This window comes from Podarcis vaucheri, assembly GCF_965113315.1.
Source record: "Podarcis vaucheri genome assembly, chromosome: 6".
NCBI lineage: Eukaryota > Metazoa > Chordata > Lepidosauria > Squamata > Lacertidae > Podarcis > Podarcis vaucheri.
Genome location: NC_138764.1, coordinates 106,663,970 through 106,676,319, shown reverse-complemented (window position 1 = coordinate 106,676,319; position 12,350 = coordinate 106,663,970). Strand labels below are relative to the sequence as shown.

The window sequence follows — 12,350 nt, the reverse complement described above, 5'->3', positions numbered from 1 at the left end:
CTGAACCGGGGGATGCTGGAGGCACTGTGGTCTAACCACTGAGCCTTGGGCTTGCTGATCAAAAGGTCGGTGGTTTGAATCCCCGCGACGGGGTGAGCTCCTGTTGCTCGGTCCCTGCTCCTGCCAACCTAGCAGTTCAAAAGCACGTCAAAGTGCAAGTAGATAAATAGGTACCGCTCTGGCGGGAAGGTAAACGGCATTTCTGTGTGCTGCTCTGGTTCGCCAGAAGTGGCTTAGTCATGCTGGCCGCATGACCTGGAAGCTGTATGCCGTCTCCCTTGGCCTATAGAGCAAGATAACTGCGACTGGACATGACTGTCCGGGGTCCTCTCTCTCTAGATACTGAACCCCCATGAGGTCTTGGGATGGGGGGCTGAGTGGGGCTGTCCTGGATTCTCACAGAGGCTTGTGCTTGTTCTGGCCCATCGCTCTCTCCAGGAGAGCAGTAGCAGGAAGACACTCAGGCCCAGCAGCTTGGCGTGTTGGAAGGGAGCAGTGAGTCCTCTCATTGGCCACGGGTGATGGAAGGTGGGAGGTTTGTTTCTCACCAGATGATTGGCTTGTATAGCAGCGGCGTATTTGGCCTCCTATCACAGGTTCTCCATGGTCTAGAAAGTTCCTTTTCAAAAAAAGGTCAGAGAACCTTTTGGCCACGTGGGCCAGGTATTTCTCTCTCCATGATCCCAAGGACCAACGGTGACTTGTGGGTGGAAGAAACCGCCTGCTCAGTCATCCCACTGTCATAGTGACATCAGGCAGATTGGGGCCTCGTGTCAATCATGCAGCACGTCCACGGCAACCGGCTGGGAAAGGTCTGCTTCCACCTGCCCTGCACCTCCCGTTAGATTTGGCATCAAGGGCAGGGCAGGTGGGCAGGAAAAATGGGGAGGCCGAGGCACCTGGAGGCCCCCCACTCCTGTTTTAAATGAGAGCCAGGGTTACAGGAGAACATAGGCCCCAGTGGGCATTGTTAGAACCAGGATAGAATCCAGCCCACCGGGGAACAGAGCCCCCTGAGCAAAATGCAGGCCAGGCTTGTATTTCTGTCCACAACCACTTGCGTCGAGGCCCCCACCCCCATACCACTCAATCTTCTTGCGGTTCCTGCATTGCTCACTTTTGTTTTTTTTTTATAATATTTATTGCGGTTTTCTTTCCATAACATAATAAGAAAAAACACCCAACATACAAAATTCCTTCACCACATAAGTATAAGAAAAGAAAGTTAAACAAAAGATAGTTGAAAAAAGAAAAGAAAGATAAATATACAGTACAATTTTTAACTAATCATATTTTCGTAACCTTAAGACTTCCTCACATTTCCCTTCTCCGCGTTCTCAGTTCAAATCTTATAGACAGCAGTTTATTACCTTGTTTCCCTTCATAACCTTACTTTTGTATCATCTTTCTAAAATTAAATATCTTTATCAGCTTATTTTCATATATCCTAATAGCAAATTACTGATGTCCTGTTACTTTCAAACTTACACCCTCCTAACATTCATACAATTTATAATGCTTTTGAAGATAGTTATTAGGGGATGATTAGCTGCTTGTGCTTAAAATGGTGCCCCTTCAGAGTTTGTGCGGCCCCACAAACCTCTGTGTGTGACAGAGCTCCTCAGACATGTCTGCTCTAGTCACTGTTAGAGTCCGACAGTGGCTGTTTGCGGAAACGCCTCCAACAAAGAAGTTCCTTAACGGAAACACGTCTCCTGGACTCACGACGTGACAGCTTCCGACGAAGCATGGGTCTCCCTGCAATTGCTTCTGACACCTCCCCACTATTTTCACTGGACGTGTCTCTCACCCCTTTCTCCCCCCTGCTTCCTGCCTGCGCTGCTGCATCTCTCTCAGTATCCCTGAGATCCTCCTCCAGAGACCCCGCGCTCCCCCTGCTGGTCCCTGCTTTGGCTGTTGAGTCTCTCCCAGTCTCTGGGAGCCCTATCACCTCCTTTCCCTCTGAGGTCAGTTCCCTGACATCCACCTCCCCTCCAGGGCCCCCTTCCCCCCCGCCCCCTCCCTCTCCTCTGGGCGGTGAGGAGCTGAAACCCCGAAACGAATCCTCTTCATCTTCCGACGTCTCGAACATCTCCCTCCATCGGTCTTTGTTCCGACTCGCTGAATCCTCCTCCACCTCGGAATCAGAGAACCCCTCCAACTCCTCTTCTTCGTCTGTGGTGGCGAAGTATTCCCTCCGGAACCTCGCCACTGGCTGGGGTTTTCGAGGGAATCTCTGATGAAAAGTTTCAATTAGAACCTCGTCATCTACATCCTCTGCTCTGACCCAGGTGTTTTCCGACTCCGGTTCCCCTTCCCACATTACCAAATACTCTACTTGCTCTCCTTTCCACCTGGAATCTAGGATCTCCGCTGCATGGTAGCTGTGTTCTTTTTCCTCCATCGCTGGTCCCCTATTGACCCTCCCCTCTCTGTCCCCTATATACGGTGACAGCAACGATCTGTGGAACACTGGGTGCAACTTCATGTGGTTCGGTAACCGGAGTCTGAAAGCCACTGGGTTGACCTGTTGCGTGACTTCAAATGGGCCCAGTCTTTTGGGTCTTAACTTCTTACAACCTCCTTTAAATGGTAACCCTTGGGTGGACAGCCACACCTGGTCTCCCACCCTAAGGCTTTCCCCTTCCCTTCTGGTTTTGTCTGCCTGCCTCTTATATTCCTCCTTCGCCCGGTTTAAATTAAGTTGGAGTTGGCGATGGATCGCTTCCATTTCTTCAACGAACTGTTCTGCTGCTGGAACGCTCCAGTTCTCCCCCTCCCCCCCTGGGAAGGCTCGGGGATGACACCCGTGATTGGCCAAAAAAGGGCTCATTCCCGTGGACACGTTCTCTGCATTGTTGTAAGCAAATTCTGCCAACGCCAGCTTCTCCACCCAATCATTCTCTCTGTCATTAACATAACACCTCAAATATTGCTGGAGGACACCATTAGCTCTTTCCGCCTGCCCGTTGGTTTCTGGATGACGGGCAGTAGAGAAATTAACCTCTACATGCAGTAAGCTCATGAGCTTCCTCCAGAACCTGGAAGTAAATTGTTTCCCTCGGTCCGAAACCACCCTCAAGGGGGCGCCATGCAACCTAAACACATTTTCCACAAACAATTTGGCGGTTTCTTCTGCTGTGACCGCATGTGAGCAGGCTATAAAGTGTGCCATCTTGGTTAACAGATCTACCACCACCATAATGGCTGTTTTCCCTTTGGACCTGGGCAAATCAGTCATAAAATCTATTGCCACTGCCTCCCACGGTCTTTCCGGCGTGGGTAGTGGTTCTAATAAACCTGCCGGTGCCCGCCTCTCCCCCTTGGCTCGTTGGCAACGGTCACACCCTCTCACATATTCACGCACATCTTCCCTGACCTTGGGCCACCAGAATTCCCTGGTAACCAGCCACATGGTTTTGTGTTGCCCAAAATGCCCTGCTGTGGGGTTATCGTGCAGTTGCTTGAGTACCTTTTCCCTCAATTTTCGCCCCCTCACTGGGCTTTGAAACTGCGCGCGCGCGGGCTGTTCCGATTTCCATCGGCTCTGCCGGCGGGAAAGCTGGCTCAGGAATGTCTGGAATGCGTAACTCCTTCCAACGTTCCCCTCTCCCTTCCCGCCTCTCCAAGGCTCTTGCCTCCTGGCGCGCTCCAATGGTCAGCGCAGATTTGGTCAGCTGATCCATAGACACCGCCCTGGGGCTCCTGGCCAGCTCGTCTTTCACAGCTGACGAAAGACCTTCTTCAAATAGCATCTGAATGGGTGCTGCCGATAAATCCCACCCCAATCTGTGAATCAGCATGGTAAATTCAGTCCAGTACTCACGGACAGATCTGCTTCCCTGCTTGCAAGCCATTAACTGTCTGCGCACCGCCCCTTCCTCAACGTCGCTGGAAAACATGATATCCATTGCACAAAAAAATTTCATAGTGTCCTTTAGGATATCGTTGTGCGTTGCCATCAGGGGTCGAACCCAGTCTCGCGCGCCCTTCTCAAGATGCCCAATTACAAAAGCAACTCGAGATTCCTCATCAGGGAACTCATCAAACTGGACATTCAGGGCATATTGCATTTCAGTCCTAAAGGCATGGTAATCCTTGGGGTCCCCCCCAAACTTCTGCACCAATCCTGGTACCTTTCTGGGGAACTGAGTGGTTCTCCCCTTCTTGTCTGCATCTTGAGCCCTCCTCTCCTCGAGCCTCGCCGTCTGCAGCGCCAGTTGGACCTCCAATGCTCGGCATCTTTCTTCCAAGCTTGGATCAGCTCCTCCCCCTGCTCCGGCTGGGTCGCTCATGATGCTTTCTCCTGCACAGGCAGCGTACAGAGACTGTCGGACTGCTATTAGGGGATGATTAGCTGCTTGTGCTTAAAATGGTGCCCCTTCAGAGTTTGTGCGGCCCCACAAACCTCTGTGTGTGACAGAGCTCCTCAGACATGTCTGCTCTAGTCACTGTTAGAGTCCGACAGTGGCTGTTTGCGGAAACGCCTCCAACAAAGAAGTTCCTTAACGGAAACACGTCTCCTGGACTCACGACGTGACAGCTTCCGACGAAGCATGGGTCTCCCTGCAATTGCTTCTGACACCTCCCCACTATTTTCACTGGACGTGTCTCTCACCCCTTTCTCCCCCCTGCTTCCTGCCTGCGCTGCTGCATCTCTCTCAGTATCCCTGAGATCCTCCTCCAGAGACCCCGCGCTCCCCCTGCTGGTCCCTGCTTTGGCTGTTGAGTCTCTCCCAGTCTCTGGGAGCCCTATCACCTCCTTTCCCTCTGAGGTCAGTTCCCTGACAATAGTCTTTAAATTTTTTCCAGTCCTCTTCCAGCGTCTCTTCTCCCAGGTCACGGATTCTACCGGTCATCTCTGCAAGTTCCATGTATTCTATCAGTTGCATCTGCCAATCTTCCAGTGTGGGTAAATCTTGGGTCTTCCAGTGTTTTGCGATCAGTATTCTTGCTGCTGTAGTTGCATACATAAAAAAAGTTCTATCTTTCTTTACCACCCCTTGGCCGACGATGCCCAAAAGAAAGGCCTCTGGTTTCTTAAGGAAGGTATACCTAAATACCTTTTTTAGTTCATTATAGATCATTTCCCAGAAGACCTTAACCCTTGGGCATGTCCACCAGAGGTGGAAAAATGTTCCTTCAGTTTCTTTACATTTCCAACATTTGTTGTCGGGCAAATGATATATTTTTGCAAGCTTGACTGGGGTCATGTACCACCTATATATCATTTTCATAATGTTTTCTTTTAAGGCATTACATGCCGTAAACCTCATTCCGGTGGTCCATAACTTTTCCCAGTCAGCAAACATAATATTATGACCAATGTCCTGTGCCCATTTTATCATAGCTGATTTAACCGTCTCATCCTGTGTGTTCCATTTCAGCAACAAGTTATACATTCTTGAAAGCACCTTAGTCTTAGGTTCTAACAGTTCTGTTTCTAGTTTTGATTTTTCCACCTGGAAACCTATTTTCATGTCTAGTCTAAAAACCTCCCTGATTTGAGCATAATGTAACCAATTTTGCACCTTATCCTTTAATTTCTCAAAGCTCTGCAGCCTCCAAGTGTCTCCTTCTTTTTCCAAAATTTCCCAATATCTCGGCCATTTGGCCTCCAGTCTTTTATGGGCCTTGGCTTCCATTGGTGATAACCACCTTGGGGTCTTGTTTTCTAATAAGTCCTTATATTTTACCCAGACATTAAACACTGCTTTCCTGACAATATGGTTCTTAAAGAGTCTATGGATTTTTACCTTGTCGTACCACAAATATGCATGCCATCCAAAAGCATTGTTAAACCCTTCCAGATCCAGGACATCAGTGTTTTCAAGCAAAATCCAATCTTTCAACCAGCAGAGAGCAGCAGATTCATAGTACAGCTTCAAATCTGGCAGGGCAAACCCCCCTCTCTCCTTAGCGTCCGTTAATATCTTAAACTTTATTCGGGGCTTTTTGCCCTGCCAGACAAATTTAGAAATATCTCTCTGCCACTTTGTAAAACATTCCACTCTGTCCACAATCTGAAGGGTCTGAAACAGAAATAACATTGCATTGCTCACTTTTGGATTAGATGACCTTTGGAGTCCCCTCTAATTCTACAATTTTATCATACCTTATTACACCAATAAATTATAGAAACATTCATTCCGTTTCTCCACAAAGATTATCCCTTGTCTGCCCTCTTTAAAACATTTATTAGCTCGATCATGCATACAGTATTCCATACCTTTATATTTTAATCTTCCAAAAGTCCAAACTCTAATTCTCACCCCATGGATGATGGCCCAGGGGTTGTACCCCTGTTCACTTCACTTACCAACTTGCCCCCACCCAACCCCCATCCTCTTATCCAACTGCCCTCTCCTGATATTTCACCAAACCTTACACCTTGCACCGTGACACCTCACCATTACCTTACACCTTACACCTCAGCAGAGCTCACTAGACCACCCATACTTCCCTTAGGCCCCACTGCCCTATCCTTAGAAGCATTCTGGCAGGTCCTGCTTGCGCTGTTGGCCCACCTGCATCTTTCTCCTCCCCCCCATCTCGCTTGCCAGCACTGCTGTCATGGCCCAGCAGCTCTCAGAAGTTATCACACTGTAGTTCACAGCATTACCTGTTGGCAGCCAAGCAAAATGCAGTGTGATGACAACCTTGCCTTTTTATTCTATATCAAGATACTGCATTCTTTCAAAGTGCTGTGTGGAGTTTCCATTTTCATTCCACTGCTTGCTACCTGTTGAAAACCAAATCCCCAGTAGAGCATCCCAGTATGGGAGTCACCTTTTTCTCTTCCAGTGCACCCTGGACGGTGTCCCCGGCCCACTGGAGGTGGGGTCTGCGCAGAACTCTGTAAGAGTGATGCCACTTGCTCACCTGAGCAGAAGTGTTGCAGCAATGGCTGTGGCCACCAATGCATGACAGCCATTAAAGGTAAGAGAAGCCAGCGGGTGCCAAGCCCGTCACTCACAGCAAGGCCCCCAGAAGAGCTGTGGCAGGAAGGGAGCTAGGCCAGGAGCTTGATGTGTTAGAAGGGAGAGGCAACTCCTCTCGTTGGGTAAGGAGGAAGTGATTATTCTCCACCAAATGATTAGATCAGCGGTTCCCAAAGGTTTTGAGTCGTGGAGCACTTCTCAGGAGAGAAATTTTTTATGGAGCACAGTTGCCTCCCTGATGCCAAAGACACACATTTATTTATTTTTATTTCCAATCTCTTTGCGGAGCCCTTGGAGATGCTTCACGGGGCACCAAGCGCTCCGTGGAGCCCAGTTTAGGAACCGCTGAGTTAGATGGCATAGCAGCTGCACACTTTGCCACCTCTCTTGGGTTCTGCAAGGGCCAGGGGCTTGTTGTTTTATTTAAATTCTGTAAATGACAGCTGGGGAGACGAGCTAATGGTGACGATGAGCACGGCTAATTAGAGTGCTGATAAAGCTCGTGCCTGTGTCCACAATCGCTTGGTTATAATCCGCCCCACAATACAGCACAATGATTTTGTGTTGATGGTTTCCATGGCTGGTTAGCAACCAACAGGCATCTGGGATGAGTGACCTGCATTGTTAAACTATGGCATTCGTTCCCCGAATAAGTAATGATGGCCACTAACTTGGATGGCTTTGGAAGAGGATTAGGCAAAGGATGCTTTACTAAATGTGCCACTGGCCTGATCTAGGGGCTCTTAGGTTCTTCTGGGGCCTCCAGAGGCAGCCTATCCAGAGGTTCTTGGGGACACCTGGCTGCTTTGAGAGCAGCATGCTATTCTAGATGGGTCACTGGTCGGATCCTGCTGCCAGGCTCTTCTGACGCTTTCTCTTCTGTCCTAGGGTAACCTGGACTCCAGAGTGGATGAGCCCCTCCGTGAGACTCCTCACCTTGAACAGGCACCGCAGCCGACTTCTCTCTGGCTTCCTTGGGAGCAGGAGACTGTGCAGTGGCCTGAAACCCAAGGCTCACCCAATAAAAGTGATATGAGTTTCCCATGAACCTTGGTCTCCGCCATCAAGTTACTGGGGAGAGAAAGGAGAGGTTACTGGTCTGCTGCGAATGTATAGCAGTGTGTAAACGGGATGGCCTGCTGGTCTCTGGGGAAACTGGTTCAACTGGAAGGACTTACCTTTGGAGAAGCCATGCTGGTTCTGCTCCACCAAGCTTGTTCTTCTTTAGGCTTCTTCATTCTATCTTTAATAATGCTCTGAAACACACGCTAAGGAAATCAACCCCTAATTTCCCAGATCCCCCCTGGTTCTTTTTTTAAAAAACCAAAAAACCATGACATGTCCAGTTAAGGTCCAGGGGCTAATCTTAGGGACAAGTTACATATATATATATATATACTTATGACTTCACATTTGCATTCTTTAAGCACTCCAGTGCCGGGATTTGACAGGGGAAGTATCAGGTATTGTTTCTCTGGGCTGAGCTTGCTGTCTGGGTAATTGGTCCCGCCCACTCACATTTTAAATCATTTTTATTGATTTTCCAATAAAAAACATCCAATTAAATATCCAATCATAATACTTCAATTAAAAAACTAAAAAACTAAAAAAATTAAAAATATCAAATTATAGTCCAAATTGTACTCTCTTCATCCTGGAGAAGAGTGACTAGTGGGGTGCCACAGGGTTCTGCCTTGGGCCCGGTCTTATTCAACATCTTTATCAACGACTTGGATGATGGACTCAAGGGCATCCTGATCAAATTTGCAGATGACACCAAACTGGCTAACACCCCAGAGGACAGGATCACACTTCAAAACGACCTTGACAGATTAGAGAACTGGGCCAAAACAAACAAGATGAATTTTAACAGGGAGAAATGTAAAGTATTGCACTTGGGCAAAAAAAATGAGAGGCACAAATACAAGATGGGTGACAGCTGGCTTGAGAGCAGTACATGTGAAAAGGATCTAGGAGTCTTGGTTGACCACAAACTTGACATGAGCCAACAGTGTGACGCGGCAGCTAAAAAGGCCAGTGCAATTCTGGGATGCATCAATAGGAGTATAGCATCTAGACCAGGGGTCTTCAACCTTTAAGACAAAAAGAGCCACTTGGACCCGTTTCCGAAGGGGAAAAAAACTGGGAGCCGCAAAACCATTGTGACATTTAAAACAAATATATCTCTGGAGCCGCAATCTGACAGCGGGCGGGAAGGTGACGTCGGGACGGTGCGTGACTAACGCATGCACCGCCCCCATGCGACATCACAGCCAGTACAGCGCCCGCCACAGTGGGGAGTGTCGGGGCGCACAATGCGCCTCCTCCCCTCGCTAGTATCCACCCCGGAGCCGCGGCAAAGGTATAAAAGAGCCACATGCGGCTCCGGAGCCGCGGGTTGCAGACCCCTGATCTAGACTGAGGGAAGTAATAGTGCCACTGTATTCCGCTCTGGTCAGACCTCACCTGGAGTACTGTGTCCAGTTCTGAGCACCACAATTCAAGAAGGACACTGACAAACTGGAACGTGTCCAGAGGAGGGCAACCAAAATGGTCAAAGGCCTGGAAACGATGCCTTATGAGGAACGGCTAAGGGAGCTGGGCATGTTTAGCCTGGAGAAGAGGAGGTTAAGGGGTGATATGATAGCCATGTTCCAATATATAAAAGGATGTCACATAGAGGAGGGAGAAAGGTTGTTTTCTGCTGCTCCAGAGAAGCGGACACGGAGCAATGGATCCAAACTACAAGAAAGAAGTTTCCACCTAAACATTAGGAAGAACTTCCTGACAGTAAGAGCTGTTCGACAGTGGCATTTGCTGCCAAGGAGTGTGGTGGAGTCTCCTTCTTTGGAGCTCTTTAAGCAGAGGCTTGACAACCATATGTCAGGAGTGCTCTGATGGTGTTTCCTGCTTGGCAGGGGGTTGGACTCGATGGCCCTTGTGGTCTCTTCCAACTCTATGATTCTATGATTCTATGATTGTATTTACTAATTTCTTGGGGCTCCCCACGGTCTAGATCTCTGGAGCAGATCTCCACATCTTAGTCCTGCTTCTCCTTGTTAGGTGCTTGTTAGGACAGGACGAACTCCGCCTCCCCCCCCCTCCAGTGTGAGATTTAGTCTTTGCCTAACAAGCAGATGGAAAAAAATCGATTTGATTTCCCTCTGTCTGCTTTTCCTGGACAAAGAAGGGTTTGCAGGAAATGGATGTGGGGCACGGAAATCTGTCAGGGTCCTTTGGGAAGGCGCTGCTCCTGCCTGCAGCCATTTAGCAGAAGGAAAGAGGGGTTTGAGGAGGGGGAGGGGGCAACAGCGCCAAAGGCCTTGGCCGTCTCCCCCTCATGTCTGCTCAGGGCAGCTCCTTCACCAGTAAGAGCACCCACCCACCCACCCTCCCCATTGCATTCCTGCACACCACGGAGTTATTTCACCAGAGGGAAAGGGCCTCTCTAGAGTCCTCCCAGAATCCAGAATGGAGACAAACGACAAGGAAGGAGTTTCCAACTAAACATCAGAAAGAACTTGGCCCATTCGTCCTTAGAATCACGGAACCATAAAAATCATAGAACTATTGAGTCGGAAGGGACCCCATTGCATCTAGGCCAACCCCCTGCAACGCAGGAATCTCAGCTAAAGCATCCATGACAGAAGGCCACCCAACCTCTGCTGAGAAACCTCCAAGGAAGGAGAGTCCAGACCATTCCACTGTCGAATGGCTCTTGCTGTCAGAAAGCTTTTCCCGGTGTTCGGTCAGAATCTGCTTTCTTGTATCTTGAAGCCATGGGTTCGAGTCCTACTGATGCATATAGGGACCTCCAAGCCAAAAAAGGCTTCCAGGCCTATTGTACCAAAGCTGCTTTATCTTGTGAAACCACATTCCAAAGTGTCTGCATAAGAAAGGGATGATTTCCAGTCCCCACACTCTAACAGCTGCCTTTGTTCTTATTGTACTATGGATGGCCTTGCTCTATCTTGGGGGCCCTCTTCCCTCAGGCATACCCATGTAGAGAAAGGAATGCAAAGAGATCACGTGCAGAAAGGTGCTGCTTAGAGAGAGTTATTTCTGCGCTTGCTCAATGAACATGCAATAAGCCAAGACCATATGGTGCTGGAGGAGACTCTTGAGAGTCCCATGGACTGCAAGAAGATCCAACCTCTCCGTTCTGAAGGAAATCAGCCCTGAGTGCTCACTGGAAGGACAGATCCTGAAGCTGAGGCTCCAAGACTTTGGCCACCTCAGGAGAAGAGAGGACTCCCTGGAAAAGACCCTGATGTTGGGAAAGATGGAGGGCACAAGGAGAAGGGGACGACAGAGAATGAGATGGTTGGATGGTGTTCTTGAAGCTACTAGCATGAGTTTGATCAAACTGCGGGAGGCAGTGGAGGACAGAAGTGCCTGGCGTGCTCTGGTCCATGGGGTCACGAAGAGTCGGACACGACTAAACGACTAAACAACAACAACAAGTAGTAGAAACTTTTCTAATAGTAGGGCTCTGTAACTTGTGATTGGGTCAGTCTATGAATATGTAGTACCTTAAAGGTAAAGGGACAACTGACCTATAGGTCCAGTTGCAGACAACTCTGGGGTTGTGGCGCTCATCTCGCTCTATAGGCCGAGGGAGCCGGCATTAGACAGCCTCCGGGTCATGTGGACAGCATGACTAAGCCGCTTCTGGCAAACCAGAGCAGTGCACGGAAACGCCGTTTACCTTCCCACCTGAGCGGTACCTATTTATCTACTTGCACTGACCTGCTTCCAAAGAACGGGAGCTTCGAACCGTCGACCTTCCTATCAGCAAGCCCTAGGCTCTATGGTGTAGACCGCATCGCCACTCACGTCCCCCGATGTGGTGCCTTAAGAGATAACAATTATGTATTCCTCTGTGCCTGTTTGGCTGGCTTGCAAAATAAAACCCTTTGTTTTCCTCATTTGCTGCATGAGTTTTTATTCAGCCCCAAATGTTGATTTTTGCAACACTACGCTCCGGAGCAGGAGAAAACAAACTTGCTCCATTCTCCATCTGACAGCTCTTGAGATATTTGAAGATGGGGGTCATATCTCCTCTCAGTCTCCTCTTCTCCATACCCAAGTGTCCAGAACTTGACTCTGGACTCCAGGTGGTCTGACCAAAGCAGAGTAGAGCAGCACAATTACTTCTCTTCATCTGTTGATGCAGCCCAGAATATCATTAGTTAGTTTTGCTGCTGCATCACACTGTTGACCCAGGCTAAGAACCTTACGTACTTTTCAAATGTCAAGCCGGATTAGTAATATTATTTTTAGAAAAACCTGTTTAGTCTTAAAGTAATCACTTTGGAATTGTTTTAACTTTTAGCATCCTGTTTGCATCTTGATTTAGTTATGCAATTCATCAGTCAGATTGTGTTTTATGTGGGTTATTATTTGGGC

General features: G+C 48.7%; 1 protein-coding gene across 1 annotated transcript in view; it reads left to right on the top strand.

The window, feature by feature from the left end:
• LOC309534336 (nigwaprin-b-like) overlaps positions 1-7,989 on the top strand; it is a 104,864-nt gene extending 96,875 nt beyond the window's left edge. The window contains exons 4-5 of the mRNA XM_082226603.1: positions 6,805-6,939; positions 7,830-7,989. Coding sequence (XP_082082729.1) covers positions 6,805-6,939; positions 7,830-7,834 — 140 coding nt within the window. The 3' untranslated portion in view covers positions 7,835-7,989. The remainder of the gene's footprint in view (positions 1-6,804; positions 6,940-7,829) is intronic.
• The last annotated feature ends 4,361 nt before the right edge of the window (positions 7,990-12,350 follow it).